This window comes from Podarcis filfolensis, assembly GCF_964270895.1.
Source record: "Podarcis filfolensis genome assembly, chromosome: 1".
Taxonomy (NCBI): domain Eukaryota; kingdom Metazoa; phylum Chordata; class Lepidosauria; order Squamata; family Lacertidae; genus Podarcis; species Podarcis filfolensis.
In genome coordinates, this window is record NC_139604.1 from 57932343 (window position 1) to 57954386 (window position 22044).

A 22044-nucleotide genomic window follows, 5' to 3' on the forward strand; every position below is an offset into this window, starting at 1 on the left:
GTAACTGCAGCCAAACTGGGAGGAGTAGTTATAGCAGTGTTGTACTCAAGCACAATGCCATGTGGGTGAGCGGTGGAACTTTCTGTGCTTTCAACAAACTAAACCTCAGAGGCCATTGGTGTCTATCAGTCTGTAGTAATCACATATGTGGAGTATCCTGCCCATTGCATTGGACTGGATGATCTTCCAGCTGCCTCTGATTCTAGCTGTACTGTTTGAAAATGTTGGAAACTTTGGGTTATCTCCACAAACTAACATTGAGTATAATTATGACTTCTGCATACCCCATCCTCCTAATATATAGTTACAAGGTTATTAATCACTTACGTTTCAACACAGTGAAACTATTTGAAGGTCTGCACATCAGACCAAAGGTCTGCCTTGTATCCTGTTTCCCAGAGTGATCATCAGGCACTTGCAGGAAGCCCACAACAAAGCCTTCCCCTGTTGTTCATGGAGCCATCATGCCTCATGGCCATTGATATTCCTTTTGTCTTCCTTGTCATTAAAATAAAATTGTTAGGGGTCATTAAAACAAAGCTTATGAAGGATTCCAAAACGACTCTCCAAACTGAATGAAAGGACAAAAGCAATTCAGTGGAAGCAAGTGTAAAATGATGTATATCAGGACCAAAAAGTCAAATTAACTTCATGTGTATGCTCATGGGTTCTAAACTGACAGTGACCAGGAACACCTTGGGGCTGTAGTGTATGGCTCCATGGAAGATGCTGCTCCACTGTGCTGCAGCTGTGAAAAAGGCAAATTCCATGCTAGGGAGCATTAGGAAAGGAGCTGAAAATAAAAATGCTGTTATACAAATCTTGGGTGCAACAACATTTGAAATACTGTGTACTGTACTGTTCTGGTTGTCTCACTTGTAGAGTTGGAAAGGGTTTAGAAAAAGGCAACCAATATGATGGAGGTACTCGCATGTAAGGAAATGTTGCAGCATTTTTAGTTTGGAGAAAAGGCAAGTAAGAGGCGACAGTATATAGCAAACACACACACACTTCAGCAGGGCTGGTGATTCAAATGTCTCATTTGAATGGCTTATCCTAAATTCAAGAGACTTCCAATCCAATATTTGAATCACACATTCATATAAACAAATCTGTTAGCACATTCAAATTATCGGAAGCTCTTTGCAAGAACTGCCTTGCCGAAAATAGAGCTTGGAGGCCTCTGAGGTTGATTGTAATTGGAGAGAAATAAGTAGAGTTCTTCAAATTGGGGGAGCAAACTAGACACAATTCCTAAAAGCAGAGGGTAATCCTTGGCTTACATGGTTATCGGATGGCACAACCACAAAGTTAATATTAAGCTACACACACTTGACATGTACAAAGTGGTGTTTGCATTTTCATGGTGATTTGAAGTTCATAAAGTAGCAGTACTAGATTTAATAGGTTCCACAATTTTAATGTTAATTCAGGGTAACACTACAAATAACACTGTTTTAACCACCCAGAGCTCCCTTTCACCTCTTTGTCAACAATTACATAATGAAAGAAGAAACCCAGAAGCCCAGCATCTCTTTTAAACAGATAAAAGCCTGTCATTCAAAGATGCTGAATAACACCAAAATGTCAGACAATTATGTGAATGATGCCCACAATACTTTTTCCCCCATTAAATGAATTCAAGGACAGAAAATACAAGTTTAGAATTTAAATACTGAGAAATCTGCAAACAGAATATTGAGAGACTGCTGAAACATGCTTTTATTTTGACTAATTATTGCCACTCAATAAGTGTTTATTCAAGTTGAAACAGCAGCTTCACTACACCTTTCATTGTTGTCATTTCTTGCTAGAATTGTAGTTACACACACCTTATCTTTTCATGTTACATAAATGAAACACTGCATATTAATACATCAAATTATTTTTAGAATATCAGCTTCCAGATTGATCTTCACAGAAGCTACAGCAGAAGACACACTGACTGAACAGTCAAACTTCTAAGCTTAGTTATTAAACTTGGCCTAATCTAAATTCTTTCACAAGTTGGTACAATGTCAGATTCAGCATAACTGTGATGAATGTTATTGCAGCTAAGGCTACTAGTGCAACACCACAAGATCTGTGATGGTTTAGAAAACATTTGAAGAGTTTGTTTGGAGAAACAGCTTAAGAGGTGAAGTTTAATGGGAAGTAGCAGCTATAATGTACATCTTCATCTTCCACTCTGGTATCTAGAGCCTCTTATGCAAAAGCAAATTCACAACCTGCCATTTGATCATCATCTCCCAAGATCCTTCAGAGGACATCCATGTGCAACCAGACTCTCTGAATGATTTTTTGTTCTTCTAACCTACTGGGTGCTAGCACAATGGAGAGCATATTTTCCTCCAGTTCTCTGCTCTTACTGCTGTAACCTTTGGCTGCAGTGAACAGTCCTTTAGGAGGTAAACATCATTTCCAACAGCAGGGGTCAGATTTCCTATTTGTCTTTTGCATCCAGCTAAAAATAGAAAGAACATTATTTGTCTATGAAGCTTGCTTGTTCCAAAGTCCACCCGTTCAACAGCTGATACTGACTAAAGTGCAAAAGCAACAACACAGAGAAGGAAATGATTCGTTTACAGTTAAATGAAAGCATATCACTGTTGAGTTGTAAGAATACAACAAGTACATAGGAAAATGCCATTAATTCTAATGTCACAGAATCACAGAACTGTAGAGTTGGAAGAGACTCATCTAGTCCATTGTTTTGGGAGGGGATATTCATTTGATTTGTTCTTATTTTGTATTTTTATGCTGTTTACCTCCCCGAGATCTTCGAATGAAGGGTGGTATACAAATTTAATAATAATCAAACAGTACAATCCCCTGAAATTCATGACAGATGGCCATCCAACCTCTGCTTAAAAACCCCCAATGAAGGAGAGTCCACCGCCTTCCAAGGGAGCCCCTTCCACTGTCAAACAGCTCTTGCAGTTAAAAAGGTCTTCCTGATGTTTACTAAGAATCTCCTTTCATGTAACTTGAAACCTTTTGTTTGGGTCCTACCCTCCAGAGCAGGAGAAAAAAACTCCCTCAACAATTCCTCATGAGGTTTGGTCTCCAGACCCTTGATCATCTTGGTCACCCTTCTCTGCTTGTCAATATCCTTTTTAAATTGTGGCACCCAGAACTGGACACAGTGCCCAAGTGTGGTCTGACCAAGACAGAATAGAGTGATCTCATTACTTCCCTTGATCTGGACATCATACTTCTGTTAATGCAGCCTAGAATAGCATTAGCTTTTTTGCTGCTGTATCACACTGTTGATTCATGTTAAACCTGTGATCTACCAAGACCTCTAAAACCTTTTCACATGTACTACTGGCATGCCAGATACCCCCATCTTGTACAGGTCATATTATGTCAAGACGGGGGATTAACTGCTCTTTTCAGAACTCGTGCAATGTTTGTACTCATGAGAGATTCTGCAAGTGAAATCGGGTGAGAGAATAAAAGCTTTTCAACTCGGAACTTTCATACCTTTTCTTTTTCCTTCTTCATTAATTCTTGCAACTCCTCCTTCCAGCCCAGCAGTTCCACTACTTTTTCTACTCCAATGATGACGTCTCCCAGTTCAGCCACGTCACTGTGCTGTGGTTGATGAGCGAAGGGTCCCACCAATTCCCGATTGATCAGCACACGTGGAACAGAGCTACGAATTGCATAAACGAGACTGGCAAATGGCTCCACCTAAAATCCAAACACCAAAAGAAAAAGGCTGCATATTCTGCTCCAAAGTGAAAGTCACAGCTCTAAAGAAATTCATAACACCTTGAGATCTATTGATCTATCGAACAACTGTAATAATGCACCCAAATACTGGTTAATGAAGAGGGCTATATGGTAGTGTAAATGAGAACCTGCTAACAAAAAGGAAATATGTTACCTATTGTACAGTGGTTCTGCTAAATACCCACTCAAAGCAATTCAAACTTAAGACTATTTCAGGTTATCCTTTCAACAAGTCAGGTAGGTAGGTTAGCAATATTATTCCTAAGTGAAAGAGTATAGCTGAGGCTTGTAAGAAAATGACTTGCTCACGGCCATCCAGTGAGTTTGTATCTAATCTAATATTTGAACCAAAGCATATCCTTGGCCATGGGTAGGCAAACTAAGACCCGGGGGCTGGATTCGGCACAATTGCCTTCTAAATCCGGCCCGTAGGCGGTCAGGGAATCAGCATGTTTTTACATGAATAGAATGTGCGCTTTTATTTAAAATGCATCTCTGGGTTATTTGTGGGGGCTGCTTGCTGTTTTTACATGAGTAGAATGTGTGCTTTTATTTAAAATGCATCTCTGGGTTATTTGTGAGGCATAGGAATTTGTTCATCCCCCCCCAAAAAAAACACAGTCCAGCCCCCCACAAGGTCTGAGGAACAGTGGAGTGGCCCCCTGCTGAAAAAGTTTGCTGACCCCTGCCCTTGGCCATACACTGTACCAGCTATTCACCCTCACTTAATGCAGAGCATTCAAACAGCAGCTAAGGAAATCTACATGGTTCTTATTTAGGAAATGGGATGTACCGATTCATCATTGATCCCTACAGTACGGGTGATTGAGGCCATATTGCTCTCCCTTTCCCCTGCTAACACAGTTGCTGATGGGGCAATGTGCATGTTAAGATTTCTATTGTGTGTGCTGGGATAATGTCATAGAGGAAAAACTGCATTTCCAATATTCCTGACTTTATACACAACAATATTTAGTGAAGACTGTCTTGTCATATGTCTATGCTTAAGGCACATTTACTTCTGCCCTGCCACTGAGAGACAACAACACTGATTCTGCCTCTCCCTCCATCACTAGATACACAAAATAATTTCTTCAATTTTGGCAATCTATGCTTCCCGAGCTATTTATAAATCCTTCTTACACATTTCCCAAGATGCACTCGACTTTGTTGATCCCTGAATTGCCACCCTCGCTTTCCCTTTGGATCCGCATTGCTTTCCAGAGTCCCCGAACCACTCTGTCTCAATACCCCAGCTTTCATTCTCTTCCCGTGTTCATGATAGCGCAGACCTCAAGGGAGGTTCCGATGACAAAGAGCAGGTCTGCCATAGGAAAATCTGTCACGTGCAAGAAGAACCGATGAGGGAGCTCCTCTCCAAAAAAAACAATGTCAGGTTTGATCATTCCAGTACACACAGGGCACTTGGGGATCTTGTCAGCCATCACATCCTCCTATAATGATAACACAGAAAGCAGGATCCACATCAGGCAGTATAAGCCACACATTACATCACTTGAAATTACAAGGGACACTTTCCATTGGTACTATTGATTGAACACCCCAAGAATTAATGAAAGTAAAAGCAAACCTGTGCACCCCGCAAAACAAGATTCTTGGTGCCTAAGCCAAACATAACCAGCACCCTTTGCAGTATGCTTGATATTCCTGGTGTATCTGCTGTGCTGTCACTTACCCTGAAGTCTTCACCAGGGTATGACCTTCGACAGACAGTGCATGTAGCAGAAGCAAATGTACCATGAGCCTCAACTAGTTTATCTGGAGGAATCCCAGCAGCTAGAACACAAAACTCAGAGTTAAGGTCAATTCGACCCAGACGTCCCATCGATGCAAAGGAAGTGGAGAATACTTCCCCTGCCATCCAAAGGTTTGCTGCAGTATCTCTAACATTAGCCTAGATTTTTATTTCTTAGATGCAAATTGAGGGGATGGGGAGACGTACCTCTCTCCAGCCCATCAATGTTCTGTGTGTACAGACGCAGAAGGAGCCCTTTGTCAAGTAGAAGTCGAAGAAAGTAATGAGCATAGTTGGGCCTGTAATTGCCAGGGTATAACTCCTTCGCCAATGTAAAGAAAGGCTTAGGATTGTGGAAAAAGTAATTGAGCTCAAATATGGCTTCTGGATAAGGAATATTATACTGCTGGAGATTACTGTAGAGGCCACTCCCAGGGGACCTGTGGAGACAAGAGGGGAAGAAAACTACAGAACATGCCAGGAAACCAAGCCATTGCAAAGGTTTTTCATGTGCTGGTATACCCCTATTAGAAGTAAATTCACATATGAGAAAACACAGTTAAGGAATCTTTTATCACAAGTTTGTCAAGACATACCACCAAAGTGGCCTATCAGTTGATATGTGAACAGCTTATGGTGAACAGGAAGGAGAATTCAGCAGTGGAGGCCTCTCTCAAGAAGCAATGGCGCTTTTAAGATGGGAGGAAACACTGTGACAATGATACCAGAAAATGAGAAGGAGGGTAGCTGATAGCATGCCTGGTAAGAGAACTTCAAATGGGGTAAGGGCGTTTTGATTTGATATAGTAGCATATTGTTTCACTCTTTATCAGCATAGCAGGATCAAACAAGCAAAGGAGAACTACAGCAAAATGTGACACTTCCCTGAAACCAAAGATCTTTACATAAATACTCAGATTAAACATGCCTTCCTTCTCTGAAAAAAGAAATGTGCTGAAAGTTCAAAGCAGAAGATGATTGTGCAGGACACTGGCTGGCGCTGCATAAAGCCACCTAAAACATCCCTCTCTAATCCTCAATAGCAGTTTTTCACTTTACTGTTAAAAGTTTCTTTTTTAATTTTTTTTTAAAAAAATAAGGCAATGGCTGAATAGTTATACGCATAAGTGTTCACAAAATGCTTTCAAAAATTAAATAAAGGCACATGACAATCCACATGAAGGAGGGGGAGGTGCGTGAATGGTGAAATAGCATTCTGTTCACAAATGCATGTCTATGACTTCATGCACAACACCTGGTGTATTTGCTCTGGATTCTGTTGCTATTTGTTTTTGAACATAGGTTGCAAACCATAAAAAGGGAAATTTTGGATGCAAGAAAGTCAAATTAAATAGTTAAAGGACCTATTGTGGCATCCTCCATGTAGCATAAAACCAGATGTGACTTATTTGCCATTAAGGGACTATACCGTTAACAGACCATGTTTGGTGTGATGTTGGGATAGGAAAAAAAGTTACACCAACAGTACCAGCCTCTTCATTCAATTCCAAAAACAGAGCCTGGTTCACTCTTACTGCCTGTGCCCTGCTTCTTGAAGCTGCTCCATCTATGACTGGGCAGTGTGGTGGCTGCTGAAGAGTTCCCACAAGGTGGAGACTTTACAGAGTAGGGAAAATGTCTGTACAGTCAAGAGAGCAAGGCCTTGATAGCAGTTTGAGTGTTACCTGAAATCGGGGATACCACTAGGAGTGCTGAGCCCTGCTCCAGTCATCACCACGACTCTCTTGCATTCTTTCTTCTGAATTAGTTCTGTCACATCCTTCAGGGTGAGCTGCTCCTTTTGACCATCATTTCTTCCTCTGCCACCTCCAAAGAATACCATTAGAGCAGTGGATAATGAAAAGGGCCTGCCAGCAACATATGCAACGGGTTACAAAGAAACACATTCAAATGCCATTCACCAGAACGAGATTACTGGGAGAAAACTCCCTCAGTTCGTATTAGCAGTGAATTGGCATTGTTTTTAACAATGTGGCTTTACTCGTCTGGTGTCGTATGACTTAAAGTGCGCTCTCAACACTTCCTTTGCTTGAATTCTAAAATAACTGAAGCCACAGCTGCACAGCTGCAAAGGAAGAACCAGGAGTGCATTTTAAGTCACGGAGATTCTTATATTCTTATGGGATAAGGTAGAGAAACACAAATAAATACAAGCGTCCCAAGCACGTTTTGTGAAGGAAGGTGGAAGAATTCAAAGTCAAAATGAGCAGGAGAAAGGATATCATACCTTACTCCATAGGTACTTGCAATCTTTTCTATTTTGCTTTCTGGAGTTCTTTGGAAGAAAAGATTTCCATTTGGAAAGAAGAAGGTGGGTTTCAATGAAGTTAGGAGCAGTTTTCTGCAGGTCATAGAACCAGAAAAATTCCCATAATAATGTTGCTGGGAACATATCCAGCAATTCCTCCATCCTATAAAACATAACAACCATTTTCAAATGCAGGGCTTGTAATAGTTGGTTATATGAAATTTCACTGAGGAATAGAAAACCCATTTGACAGTGCAATCCCAACGATGTCTACTAAGAAGTCCTATTAAATTTAATGAGGCTTACTCACAAGTAAAGTGGGGGCAATAGGATTAACCCTAATTTAGTTAATTAAACCTTTATTTCGGGGTAGGGAACCTTCACTTCATAATCCAGGTGTGGCCCACAGGATCTCCCCTTGCCAGTCTTTTCCCAGATCCAGATCCATCTACTCAGCCCCCTCCCCCCCCCATGAGCTGTAATATTTAATCCGTGAAGTAGCCCAGGGAGAACAGATCATAATGAGGGGAGAAAAACCTCCTGCTGCCCTGTGCTGCTCAGCTTACTGAAAATTACTGCTCAGTAGTGGGGAAGAGGGAACATGGCTGAGTCCTGCTGCTGAGCTGCCCATGAGCTGAGCTGAGCAGTTCTTCCTTCTTCGGCAGTGTGGTGCATTTTTATCCTGCAGAGTGAGAAAAGGAGTCCCTTTCACACTGTGCAGCATAAAAGTTAATTGAGCTGCTTCTGAAGGAAGAGATTACTTTCTTCCCCCATTGGCAGTTCCGGGGCTGAGCATGGAGAAAGGGGAGTCCCTTTCTCAGCACGTAGCACAGAAGCCATGCAAGCAGAACGTGGTGCTCTTCAGAGGTTGTTGAACTATGACTCTGATGCTTCCTGATCATTGACCAACCTGTCTGGTGAAGAGAGGGCACTACACTGGCGGCCTGATACAGTGTGTATATGTGCACGTGTTATGTACAGTGGTACCTCGGTTTACGAACAGTCCCGTTTACGAACGATTTGGCTTACGAACTCCACAAAACCAGAAGTAGTGTCACGGTTTGTGAACATTACCTCGGTCTAAGAATGGAATCCAAATGGTGGAAGGGCACTGGCGGCGGGAGACCTCATTAGGGAAAGTGTGCTTCGGTTTAAGAATGGACTTCCGGAATGGATTAAGTTCGTAAACCAAGGTACCACTGTATGTAGGTTTGTGAATGGGATGTGAGTGTCTATGTATGCTTTGACCCTGCCTTCTTTTGGCCTTGGCCCCAAACACTACAGGTGTATGGCCTTGACTACTCCTCCCCCCGCAAATGGAGCCCTGGAGAGTGGGAAAGGTTCCCCAGCCTTGTATTATATATGACTAGTATTTGCTGAAGAACATAAATTATTATTAAGTATCTCCTCATGCAGTTGTATAGACAAAGCAACAGGGTTTTGCTCCAAAAGGAGACTCACACTTTATGCAACAAAAGGGGATAAAGGGGGATACACTGCAAAAGTCTGAGGTTACATTTTACTGCACTTCCTTCATATGGCTCCTTGGAGGATGTGAGAGTTATAAACCATTTTGCAGGCTAAAAGTGTTCTACAGACAGACAGATGTAAAAAATTACCTCCTCTAAATTGGTTCATAGAAGAAACACCTTAGCTCAGTGGTAGACTGTATGTTTTCCATGCACAATGTCCCCGGCATCTCTAGTTATCTCACGTAGCAGGGCCAAGGCCTCTGTCCACTTGAGAACTTGGAGAGCAGTTGTCTGTCAGAGTACTCAGCCAATGGTCTGATGCACTGTAAGAATCCTCCCTATATTCAACTTTCCTATTTATACTAAATATACCAACAATCTCCCTGAGTACCTGTAAGCTTTTCCATTCCAGGTCTTAGCTCTCCTAACGCTTCCAAAATCTGATATGGCCCTTCCAGTTCATTCATATTCTTCTGTATTAGATTGTTACTTACCTATTGGTCTCTGAAAACTTTCAGCACAAAGTGCATGCCTTCCTGCAGAGACTCTGTAATATAATCTCCAGTTCATTTCCCTCCAGCCGCCTAGTCCTGCACCAGAGAAAGAAAAATCAAGAGGTTTCTATGTCTTCTGTGTTCTTCCCTTTATTAATGGCTCTACTCATGCAGGTGGGCAGGCGGCTGGTATCACTCTGTATCTCGCCAGTTTCCTGTTTGGGTTGTATTTGTGGTCTGAAGGTTACAGAAGATCTGGAGTGGATCAGTAGGGCAAAGCACCACTCTTGTCTGCTTTCAGTGATCTTGAGCCTGAAAGAACAGCTGAAAAGCTCTTTACCTTAATGTTCCTAAAAGAAGAGCCTAGATCCGCTCATGCTAAAAATCCATCTCTTACGGTCCCCACCACCCTTGCAGTAGCTTTTCGGAGATGAATTGCACCACCACTTAAGGCATTATGCTACAAGCCTGCTTGTTATACAGTACTGCTCTGAACTGGCAATAGCTTTTTTCTTTGCAGTAGGTTCTGCTGGGTGTAATCTCGTTCACAGTGGCTTTTTTATGGGGCGCCACTAGTCTCCGACTGTCGTAATTGCCCAAGAAGCACAGTTCTGTGTTTCATTTATTTTAAGGCAAGGCCCACTTCATCCCCATCCCCATCCAGGATATTATTCTTTTTAGCATTTTCGAAACCAATACACAGCAATGAGTGCAACAATTCTGTTCTTTGCGTCGCAAGATGCCACTTACAGCAAAGGAAACCGCACCTCCCTCAGTTCTAAGATTGGGCAGAAAGGGACGGAGGGGCCAGAAACGGGAGAGCGACGCTTCCCTGCCCAAACCTCCGTCCGACGGTGGCGATGCACCTGAGCAAAGGAAGCAAAAGGAACCTGAGGGACCCTGTCCAGGTCACTTATGGCCGGCACGGAGGGGCCCTAGCGGCTCTCCCCCAGCCCGACCGGGGGGGGGGCGAACAGCAGGGATCTCCCGCCTGGGAAACATGTTCTTTGCCGCCGTATAGCGAGGCGGTGGCGGCAATGTTTTATTTCACGAAGCTGCGACACTCGACATCCTCCTCCTCCTCCTCGTGGCGCGAGGCGGTGGCGAGTGACGTCAGCATCCCCACCCCCACGTCACGCGCGGGCAGCGGGCCGCTATGGCAACCGGCACCCAACGACTGCAGGGGGCGCCCGAGAGAAGCTCGCCGGCTCTCTCGCGCAGCGGAGGCCGTTGCCACGGCGACCAGCGGGCCTGCCCGCCCTCCCCCGGAACTCTCCCCCTCCTCCTCCTTCCCCCCCCCCCAGCGCGTGGGGCGAGATCGAGAAGCAATGCTGCGCAGAGCGAGGCCAATACGGTACCCGGCGTGCTCCGCGCCGAAGGTGCCGGAAGTGAGTGTGCATTTCCGGCGGCAGGGTGGCCCGGCCTCCTGCTCCTGCTCCTGAGGGTGAAGCGCTCTCTCTGTCTCCCGCTGCTTCCCCGGTCCCGGCCTCGCCATGAAGGACGTGCCGGGTTTCCTGCAGCAGAGCCAAAGCTCGGGGCCCGGCCAGGCCGCCGTGTGGCACCGCCTGGAGGAGCTCTACAACAAGAAGTGAGGGGGGGCGGCTGGGGGAGCCTGCGGGAGGTGGGGAAGGGGCGCTCTGCCGTTTTCCCTGGGGCGACTCTGCGCCTTTTTCTGGAGATGATCCGCTGGGGGGTCTCCTGCTCTTGAAGGCCAACCCCCCCCCGTTCAGGAAGCTGGTGCATCGGGCCTCACTCCCGAGATGTGTGGGCAGGCTGCTTGCCTTAGCAAAATGGTGGATAGGCACGCGTCGCTTGCCTTGGGCCAAGGTGGCATAAGCACAACAGGGTCGGAAGTGTTAAGCACTTGGCCGTCTCCATTGAGGCTCTGCGCTGGCCTGGTTGCCAAAATGTGTGTGTCGTGCAAGGGTTTCTGTTCATATAACTCGGGTTTGATTTGGGTAAATACACCGTTGAGGGTTTGCTGTGGTCTCCTGGCTGCTGTACTCTTCCCTTGCTCGCCCTCATTTTGTAAAATTGACAGCCTGTCCTTTGCCATTTCCATTGTCCTGTGTATGTTTTACAGACTCTGGCACCAGCTGACCCTTCAGGTTCTGGACTTTGTGCAAGACCCGTGCTTTGCCCAAGGAGATGGACTCATCAAGGTAATCTCCCAAGTCTTACCTTAGTCATTGAGATGGTGATGGCTTGCATTATTTGTATTCTAATTCACAAGATTCTTGGAATTACCATAAATAAGAAAAATTAAAATTAAGAGTAGTGTAAATGTATACCCCTGGTTTCTTGTGAATATAAACGTTGCCAATGATGAGGCATTTAGGAGAACTCCACTGAACACATCAGTTCCAGGGCTTTGTAGCTTATGTCCTAATTTTTTTGCTTTGTAAATTCTGTTGACTTCTGTATCACTTTTTTGGCATTTGGGATCACATTTTTATTCTTTCCAGGAGTGAAAGGGTGCATTTTGTAATTACTGTATAATGCTGGTACTCTAAATAGATGATGCAAAATGGTATGAGATGACATTGCAGTGATAAACTGCCAGATTAAATCATTGGTGGGGAACCTCTGCTCCCAGGCCTAGTTATGCCTACCAGTCCTCTGAATTTTGACCACCAGGCCATTTTTGGCACAAACAACACCGACCTGTCAGTCATCTGACACCATATGACATCAGGCATGGATAATCTGTTATCTCCAGTCTTAAGTGCTGTTTGTCAAGACTGGAAATAAGGGATCTCCTTTCTCCTATCTTAGTGCTAAGCACTATAGTGCTAAAATCAGAAATAAGCCCAAGCGTATAAAAAAAAACCAGGCAGTACTGTGGGACCACAGTACTAACGGCAGATATAAGTCTGTGCCTACTCCCATGGTTTGAAGTTTGAATCACCTGGTCTCATAGTACATTGGGTGATTAACAGGTGGGTAGCCCCACCCACCTGTCAAAATGGCAGGAGGAGGATGTACTAGTTCTGGATCCAGCCCACCCTGTATTATAGTTTAAAAAATACTAAATGAATGAAGGGTTGCTTTAAAGGAGGACAGCATGACAGACAGTTGTATGAAAAACAAGAAAGATTGAAGAAACTGGATATGTTTGGTCTGGAAAAGAAGATGGAGAGGGGATATAGAAGTTGGAAGGGACCCAAAAGTTATTTAGCCCAATCCCTTGCAATGGAAAAATCTCAGCTAACGCATCCATGACAGATGGCCATCCAACCTCTGCTTACAAACCTCCAAGGAGGCAGAGTCCACCACATGATAGCACTGTTGAAATAGAGGCTCTCACATAGAAATGATCACATACTTGTTATACCTAGAGGGCAGGACTGACTGGTTTCAGTTACAGAGGGATAGATTTCAGTTCAATATTAGGATAAAACGTTTTACTGGTAAGAGCAGGGTTGGTGTTGACAGCCTTCATGTCACATAATTTGCAGACATCTTTGTAGCACAGAGTTGGTCTGCTAATTGGCCTGGTGCCAGAAGCCAGCTCTCTGTAGATCAGGTCCTTGGGGATCCTGCCATCTTCCATTCTGTGGACATGAGCAAGCCAGCGTACCTAAGCTAAACCATGGCTTAGTGTAAATGCATGAGCTCTTGGAGAGAGATCACATCTGCTTTGCCCTTTCTCTGGGCTTACTGGTATTACCCATGGTTTGGCTTGGCATGTTGTCCAAACCTGGGTTTTGATGTTTCTCACTCCAGACAAGGCATGAGTTGTAACAAAGGTGTTGTGGTCTAGTGCTGACCCGGGGCTTAATATTGATTGTAAGGAATTCCACACACACTAATCAAACTGTAGATAGATGTACTAATGATCAACTTGACTTGTTAACCAAAACACACTTGTACTTCTAAACTTACCACCTCTTTCTTTGATTTATAGCTTTATGAGAACTTTATCAGTGAGTTTGAACACAGGTAAAGATTTTAAAATACTTAAAATTTAGGGGAAACCTTACATTTTAAGATCAATATTTTAATTCTAAAGTTCATTATTAAACTTAATTGCTATTAAAACTTCAGTTGTTCATGTTACCATCTCTTTATTTCAGGGTGAACCCTTTGTCCCTTGTAGAGATAATTCTTCATGTAGTGCGGCAGATGACAGGTAAAACATCTTCATTTTATCATAGCTATCTTTCATTATGAACTGGTTCGGGGGGGGGGAATCTGAGGCCAACAATAGGACCTTTAGGAAAGTAACAAAGGATTGAACTAAGTCTTGGAGAAAGGGAATTATTCACATTTCAGTCTTTGTGGACACTAGCCATTAATACTCCTTAACTTTGCTATAAGGCCAGCAGAGATGTATTAATGTAGAATTTGAGAATCTAATCCTAGGAGTTTGACAGACTGAAGGCCTCTTTTGGTGCTGGTTTCTCCCTGGGACTGATCCAAGGAAGTATCTGGGAGCTGGCTTTTGGCTTGCACAATCACTCCCCCTCAGTGTAGAGAGAAATGGAATGATCAAACAGGAGATCTCATGTTACTTTGAACACGAGCTCTCCTCTGACTTTGGGACATTAAATCAGGAGAACCTTGAAACCAGAAGTCTGAGCAAAATTTTTGTCATTCATTGTTTCTCGGAACGAAGGGAGGAAGCATGCCTTGAAGCCCTCTACTCCTCTCCCCAAGGACAATATCATTCAGGCAGGTCCTCAATTCTAAAACTTTTGTGATAGGATCCAGTAAGAGGTTATGTGAATCTTAATGTAATTGCTTGCTTGTACCTCCTTAGATCCTAATGTAGCCCTTACTTTTCTGGAAAAGACCCGAGAAAAAGTAAGTATGATATATGACAGATACTTTATATAGTACTTTGATCCACTTGCATGGAATTGTTTTCAATGCAGTTATTAGTTTTTATTCATTGCTGTAGCCTACTGATGTTTTTATCACTCGTTTTAAAGGGGTGTAGACTTAAAACTGTTGATTTAAAATAAGCAATTATAGGTTTTATGTTACAATTTCTGTGTACTATCTTTTGTCCTGAAAGGCACAATATAAATTAATAACACATCTACTGAACTGGCCAACAAGCCAGTTTCATTGCCAGTAAGAAAATGATCAAGGATAGTTATACAGTCAAATTTGGAAAAACTGCTAACTACTTACACTCTCTTTGGCAGACACTAGTTTCATTGCTATTTGAAACAATAGCTGTTTTATTACGTTCATTTTGTATTGTGGCTGCAGGTGAAAAGCAGTGATGAAGCCGTGATTCTATGTAAAACTGCCATTGGAGCTCTGAAATTAAACATTGGTGATCTACAAGTCACAAAGGTGAGACAAAATACATATTTTCTTGTTCATAATAACAAAACCTTTTTTGAGTTTGCTGTATTGGACGGCTCTTGCATTTTTTTTGTGCAGCCCTTAGCTTTTAGTAGCTGTCTTCTAACATAGGAGAGGGCAGACTTCAGGCCTTAATAGGTACTCTGAAAAACCGTCAGCTGGAGGCAGGTGCAAAAGACATAAACTTAGAATTGAAGGACATTTTGTGTTTGAGCAGGTGCTGATCAGCATGATTTGTTTTGGGTACTAGAACTGAGCTGGGTTTGCTCTCTTTCCATGCAAAAATCCATTCCTGATTACCCCCAAGCATTCTTCATTGTCACAGGGGGAGAGGCATTTTGTTGCCATTGTTAAACAATTGAGAGTCAGAAATCTTTGCCATTGTACTGGACATCAGGCAAGGATCTACCAGTATCATGGACCTACTTCTCCCCAATACTGGATATGTGGAGAAGACTAAATTCTATCTGCTTCTTGTGTTCCACTTTGTGTTACCGGAAATGCAATACAGTGGTACCTCTAGTTACAAACTTAATTCATTCCGGAGGTCCATTCTTAACCTGAAACTCTTCTTAACTAGAGGCATGCTTTAGCTAATGGGGCCTCTTGCTGCTGCTGCGCCGCCGGAACACGATTTCCGTTCTCATCCTGGGGCAAAGTTCTCAACTCTAGTAACTCTTCCAGGTTAGCGGAGTTTGTAGCCTGAGGCGTTTGTAACTCGAGGTACCACTGTACAATACAATTTAAATACAGTGGTACCTCGGGTTAAGTACTTAATTCGTTCCAGAGGTCCGTTCTTAACATGAAACTGTTCTTAACCTGAAGCACCACATTAGCTAATGGGGCCTCCTGCTGCTGCCACGCCACCAGAGCCCAATTTCTGTTCTTATCCTGAAGCAAAGTTCTTAATGTGAAGCACTATTTCTGGGTTAGAGGAGTCTGTAACCTGAAGCGTATGTAACCTGAAGCGTATGTAACCCGAGGTACCACTGTAATCAAAAGTGTTGGTATTTCTGATAAGATACTGTATTGAGTTTTTTTCAAATAAGATGCTGAGTATGCAGTAACAGTATATGTGCTTTTGACAAGTGGCATTATTATTTCCATTCTGATGGCCAGAGATCACTTTTGATTTGATTTCTTTTGCTGGTATAATCCAGTAACATAATCCATGGCCCGTTAGAAACTGTTCACAAAAGTCTAAATAAACATCTTGCAATGTGTTCATACTTTGTACAAATGAAAGCTGTTTATCAGTTTGCCACAAGCAAAGAATAGGGGTTTTCGAACCTGTAAACATCTGTTTAGAAACTTGTTTTGGCAATTAACAAGGTTATTAAATTTATATAATGGAGGTTGTTTCATTTTTTTATAAACCACTATTAGGAGCTGTAGTGTTCAAGCAGACAAGTATATACAGTTGTGGATTTGTTTCTTCAGCAGAGTTGAGACTTCAGCAGGTCAAGTCCTTGTACCAGCAGAAATAAAATAACAAATATGTTCTGATCCTTAAGTTAATGTGATCACGCCATTCTTTGGAGTTGTGTGTTTTTCTCTCTTCAAACATTGCTTATAATTGTTAGGCAAAGTATTGCAACATGCTTTTGTGTGTATGTATATAAAATACATGTGGATTTTAAGGACTGGAATCACCTTTTTTCGCTTTAGGAGACCATTGAGGATGTTGAAGAGATGCTGAATAATCTTCCTGGTGTGACATCTGTTCACAGCCGTTTCTATGATCTCTCCAGCAAGTATTACCAGACAATTGGGAATCATGCCTCTTATTATAAGGATGCATTAAGGTTCCTGGGCTGTATAGATGTCAAAGATCTCCCAGGTAATGCTCTTTTCTTCCCATATTGAACAAAATGCATTTGTTTGTGCTGTGGAGACCTGTATCAAATGGATTTAATTTACTGTGCAGAGAGGGAAATAGAAATTATCCTCAAGATTATTGTTGTTGGAACCTGGAGTTTCAGGAAAATAGGCCTAAGACAAATAATTTTCTGTACCTTTGTGTACAGAATGCTCACATTTTTATTGAACGTAGGAGAATGTGTGTGTGTGTGTGTGTGTGTGTGTACGTACTAAAATGGGGTGTGGTCTCTCAGACTGTTGCTTGACCCAGATCTTTCTTCTTTTCAGTGGCAGACCAGCAGGAGAGAGCCTTTACTTTAGGGTTAGCAGGACTCCTTGGGGAAGGAGTCTATAACTTTGGGGAACTGGTAAGTAGAGCTTAATTGGTGAAAATGTTCAGGAACCAGAAGCTAGCTACTATATCTCAATGTCCTACTTTATTTCCATCCTCAGCTTATGCACCCAGTGCTGGAGTCTTTGAGGAACACTGACAGGCAATGGTTGATTGACACGCTTTATGCCTTCAATAGTGGCAATGTGGAAAAATTCCAGGCTTTGAAGTCAGCATGGGGGCAGCAGGTAGGTGGCTGGTTTGACTGATTAAATAAGTACTTCCTCTTTGACTTGCTAGTGGAAAGTAAAGCTTATGCACTTCTGAAAACAGCTGGTATAGATTCAGAGTCTTCAAAAAAAACCTTGGGGCAACAGGACAGAGTTCCCCCATTAACTGTTTTAGAGTACTTAAGCCTTGGGACACGGGCCAGTTCAGGAAGGATCTGCTGCAGGGAAGGTCTAAATAACTCCAAAGCATCCCACTTCAATTTAAAATCCATGCTCTGAAACAGATGCATTGCCTGATGTCTTGAACTGTGTAGTAGCATTCATTTTCTCACTCCCATAGAGGAGATGTTGGTTTAATCAGGCTTAACGGTTGCATTTAGAAATTAAACACTTCTGTTGAACAATTTACAATGGTAGGTCTAAGGCTGTGGTTTCATGACACAAGACGCATGAAATGATGAGCGCTTTCTGTGTGTTGCATGCATCTTGTTAAATAAAAGACAATAAGATTTTTGGAGTAACTAAAGTTCTCATCTGTCATGTCTTACAGCCAGACTTGGCTGCAAATGAAGCTCTTCTTCTACAGAAGATCCAGCTGCTGTGCCTCATGGAGGTAAGTCTAGCAATTCTAAATTATATAATCTGGTCCTTCCCTGTAGTGGTTCTCACTTGGGGCAGAAGTTTTTAATTTGTATTGAAATGTAACATACAGTATATTGCTATTGAAGATCTAGTCCACCTTTCAAATAATGTCTTGCACAGAGGCAAACAAAGCTGGGGAAATCAAGCTTTATGATCACTATGTTGGGAACTTCTTTTTTCACGTAAGCCCAGGTTAGTTTTAACTTTAGTTTTACTTGACTGCAGATGACCTTCACCCGACCAGCTAACCACAGGCAACTCACTTTTGAAGAGATTGCTAAAAGTGCCAAAGTCACTGTAAATGAGGTGAGTTGCATTTGCAGTTCTTTATGAGGGAAACAAATGTTCAGGGACTCTGTGTCATTCCATTTTCAAAGACATTTTCATTTCAGATAATCCCTGTTAAAATTTATGCAATTAAATTTCCAGATAGGCATTTACAGCAGCCATGATCTTGGACATTTTCCCTTTCTCTGTTTGTTAAATCCCTCTTTTTGAGTTGTAGCAAGTACTCAGACTGGTAAGTTGCAGTGATTTTTGTGGAAACAACTGGATATGTTTCTCTAAATCCAGTAAGGGACTCTGGGTTTTCTCTTCCTGCAGGTGGAGCTGCTAGTGATGAAAGCCCTGTCAGTGGGTTTGGTGAAAGGCAGTATTGATGAAGTGGATAAGAGAGTTCACATGACATGGGTCCAACCACGGGTGCTGGATTTACAACAGGTAACCACTCTTGCGGAAATCTCAGTGCAACACTCTCCTTTTAAAGCATGGCATGGAATCTTAGTAAAAAACAGCTTTCTGGGGAGAAAGGGTGTGATTTCTTTGATTAATCACACTGCACTTATATGTCTTCCTTTACTTCAGTGCAGAAACAGCTTTATATGGTCACATGTTGAATTTATGACACATTGAATAATTGACTTAATTCAATTTTCTTCACAATGCTTACTTTGTTTCTGGCACCTTTGAATCTCCCTATCAAAACGTCTTGTCATTAAGACAAACCAATAAGACACACCATTGGGAGATTGCAGTTTATATTTTCTCTAAAACAGGATTTTAATGCAGTCTGTTGCAGGAGACATTCTGATGCAGAATGGTTAGATTTTTTATCTTTCATGGCCCTTATTTTGTCTTTATGTATTAATTGTGTATCCGTTAAGTTCAAGTTCCTAAAGTGCTTGTGGGTTTATTTCCTAGATAAAGGGCATGAAAGACCGCCTGGAGTTCTGGTGCACAGATGTGAAGAGCATGGAGATGTTGGTGGAGCACCAAGCCCACGATATCCTGACATAGAGGACTTTGCACTGGCTGAGGGAATGTCTTGTACTGTTGCTGAAACTGGCAGTGCCCTGACCACTGACTCTGTACTGAATTCTATTAACAGGGGGGCTAGGGGAGGAGGGAAAGAACTACTTTTCTGATGCTTGTACAGAGGACTAAGTGGCCTTTGCTGTGTAACCCTTTGGTGCTTGGAGTCGGGAATTCCCTCCTACGTGCTAAGCCATTTGATTAGCATTCTCCTTGGGAGCTCCCATCCTGCTGCCACCAAAGGCAATAAGGACTCCTTCATGGTGGATTAATCGGTCTTGGTGTGAGGCTGCCGCAATGGAGGATGTTTGGGGCTTATGGGCTAAAGGGTGGAGGTCACTAGCTCCGCAGTGGGATGGCAGCAGGACTTCCATTGTGCATTTAGGGTGTAAGAAGGAAGGGCCATCTTCAGTCATTGGGCATTTCAGACGGACGTGGGGGGAGAGCATGACCTTTCTCCCTGCCAGTCCAAAGGCAGCATAAATGAGAACAAATGCCTCTTTCCCCTAGTCTCCCTCTGTTTTGCAGTAGAGGAAACTGCTCAAACCCCATCAATGAGTTTTCCAAGAATAAAATCATAAATTTAATGGATTTGTTTTTATACTCTCCTTGGGTTTGCTCTTGTCTTTTATGAACGTTTTATCCTGAAGTGTGATGCAGTCAAATAACTGCTGGAATAAACTTCTCTGCCTTCCCTCTTGCGCAGTTCTGTTGGTATGCTTTACACTGAGTCTTGAATTGAGCAGCAGTCCTATTATAAGAAGCCAAAACCAGAGTTAGCAGCTTACTTGTGCCCTTCAGAGATCAGTGGGTTTTAAATAATAATACTACTAATCACATGTCTATGGAAGGCATGATTTCGATGTTAGTATTGCTCTCAGTCTTAGAGCAGTAATGGGTGACTCTGGACTTGATCTTGAAAGGGGCTCTGTTCTCCAATTTTTGAATACATACGAAATCTCTATTTTAAAAAGCTTTTAGGTTTCCGTGACAATTTTTCAGCTTCATGTTTGAAGGTGAAATGGACATCTAACGATAAAGGCTTCTCTGGTGACCAATTGGCATTCATCCACAATAGGGTGCTCACCAATGTTAAAGGTTATCTTGAAAAGCATCCTTTTCACTGTGACTTTCACCTTGGACATGCCGTTAGTACACTAAATCTGCCCTTGTTTTAGTTCTGGTCAGATTCCCTTGGGGGAGAGAGGAAAATGTCCAGATTTTCTTTAAAAATTGAACATAGAGAAATGGTGGGGGAAGTAGGCTAACAGCTCAGTCTACAGTAGAGCATGAGACCCTTAATCTCAAGGTCGTGGGTTTGAGCCCCACATTGGCCAAAGATTCCTGAATTGCAGGAGGCTGGACTAGATGAAGCGGGGGGGGGGGAGTCCCTTCCAACTTTACAATTCTATGATTCTAGGGAAATCATAGGACCAGATATTTTTCTCTAAATTAATGAGAACTGTGGTGATGGTGAATTGATAATTATGATTAGATTATCTACCAGTTACAGATAGGTAGCCGTGTTGGTCTGCCATAGTCAAAACAAAAAATTTTTTTTCCTTCCAGTAGCACCTTAAAGACCAACTAAGTTAGTTCTTGGTATGAGCTTTCGTGTGCATGCACACTTCTTCAGATTATCTACCGTTCACAAGTTCCCAGGGCTGGTCAGAGCAGTGTAAAATGTCTTGTAAAAAACTATTAATCACTCACAAAGGGGCTGACTGGCCTATCTCATGTCAAAAAATCAGCAGCTAATAGTTCTTTGGCCATCTGCTAAAGAAACTAAAAGTATGATAACTAGCTGCTGCCAGTTGTGTATTAACAGCTTTCTGATAGCATCACAGCCTTGCTCAGTTTCACTGGTTTATAACTGATAACATTGCAAAAAGTGTGACATGAAGCCACATCACTCAACCTTTTATAGGTGTGGGGTCGGTTAACTGATTATATTGACACAGATAGTTGTGTGCTTTTGTACAACTGCATTTACAACGTATAATTTCCACTAATTCAGCTGAGTTTCAAAGTGGTCCATTTTAACTGTGTACTGTGTATTCCAGTCTTTAGTCCTTGTGAGGGGGATAATGCATCTATCTGTAACAAAAGTATGTAGAGGCCATTGTTAGTGACAGCATACCTTGTTCTTAGAGATGGTAAATTGGTTTCTCAGTTGTATTGATCCAACCTGCAGTAGCAGCTTCGAATTTGAAAGAGTTCTAGTCAAGCCATCACCCTGACATGCTAGTTATCTATGTGCAGCATTTGTTTGCTTTTCTGGAGGGGCATTTCATTAAGTTAGTCCCCTCCTGCAGTCTGGAATGGCACATCCTAGAAAAAGGCTAACCGTCAGTGTCGCTTGTTTCTTGCTTTCACTTTAAAGTGGGTTGAAAAGTATCTGTGGAACACATTTACTTAGAAGCAAGTCCCACTATGTACTGTGTGTATAAGATTGGGACTTGAGAGACATGAGAAGGCACTGCTTAATTGAGAAGGCTGTTAACCACATTCTCCTTTTTCTGTTGTACTGTCTCCAAGTTTGTGGCAGAAATGAGATTTTAATGGGAATTTCAGATTTACGGCTTGATCTTCCAAGCCACTGCGCTATGCTAACTGATTCAC

At 42.5% G+C, this 22044-nt stretch overlaps 2 protein-coding genes across 7 annotated transcripts; one reads left to right on the forward strand and one right to left on the reverse strand.

Annotated features, from left to right (window-relative positions):
- Positions 1 to 1698: 1698 nt before the first annotated feature.
- Positions 1699 to 10855, reverse strand: SIRT3 (sirtuin 3). 6 transcript variants are annotated; one of them, XR_014549090.1, is made up of 9 exons: positions 10480 to 10833; positions 9730 to 9825; positions 7743 to 7926; positions 7180 to 7362; positions 5702 to 5934; positions 5435 to 5535; positions 4882 to 5192; positions 3487 to 3696; positions 1699 to 2464 (listed from the first exon to the last, which is right to left on the reverse strand). XR_014549090.1 is itself a non-coding variant. In XM_083617698.1 (9 exons), exons 2-9 carry the CDS (start codon positions 9803 to 9805, stop codon positions 2325 to 2327), a joined length of 1365 nt encoding a protein of 454 aa, XP_083473824.1. In that variant the 5' UTR covers positions 9806 to 9825; positions 10480 to 10855; the 3' UTR covers positions 1699 to 2324. The 6 variants fall into 6 exon arrangements, 5 of the variants coding, with proteins under 5 accessions (XP_083473824.1, XP_083473826.1, XP_083473828.1 ...); XM_083617698.1 differs by having other exon boundaries at positions 1699 to 2540; positions 5031 to 5192; positions 10480 to 10855; XM_083617700.1 differs by having other exon boundaries at positions 5031 to 5192.
- Positions 10856 to 11018: 163 nt separating this feature from the next.
- On the forward strand, positions 11019 to 20116 carry PSMD13 (proteasome 26S subunit, non-ATPase 13). Its single transcript, XM_083622672.1, has 13 exons — positions 11019 to 11317; positions 11813 to 11891; positions 13637 to 13671; positions 13806 to 13861; positions 14492 to 14535; positions 14950 to 15036; positions 16717 to 16888; positions 17197 to 17276; positions 17362 to 17487; positions 18020 to 18082; positions 18337 to 18417; positions 18715 to 18831; positions 19312 to 20116. The coding sequence occupies exons 1-13, from the start codon at positions 11223 to 11225 to the stop codon at positions 19405 to 19407; spliced, it is 1131 nt and encodes a 376-aa protein (XP_083478798.1). The 5' UTR covers positions 11019 to 11222; the 3' UTR covers positions 19408 to 20116.
- The last annotated feature ends 1928 nt before the right edge of the window (positions 20117 to 22044 follow it).

Excerpts from the sequence above, each read along its gene's own strand:
- SIRT3 (XM_083617698.1), bottom strand. The coding sequence starts at position 9,805 with ATGAACTGGAGATTATATTACAGAGTCTCTGCAGGAAGGCATGCACTT. Across the intron at positions 3,697-5,030 it reads TCATCGGAACCTCCCTTGAG|GTGGAGCCATTTGCCAGTCT; the intron begins GTCTGCGCTATC and ends TTTGGATTTTAG. Across the intron at positions 2,541-3,486 it reads TGAAGAAGGAAAAAGAAAAG|TCAGTATCAGCTGTTGAACG; the intron begins GTATGAAAGTTC and ends TTTGCACTTTAG.
- PSMD13 (XM_083622672.1), top strand. The coding sequence starts at position 11,223 with ATGAAGGACGTGCCGGGTTTCCTGCAGCAGAGCCAAAGCTCGGGGCCC. Across the intron at positions 11,892-13,636 it reads AAGGAGATGGACTCATCAAG|CTTTATGAGAACTTTATCAG; the intron begins GTAATCTCCCAA and ends TTTGATTTATAG. Across the intron at positions 15,037-16,716 it reads GTGATCTACAAGTCACAAAG|GAGACCATTGAGGATGTTGA; the intron begins GTGAGACAAAAT and ends TTTTCGCTTTAG.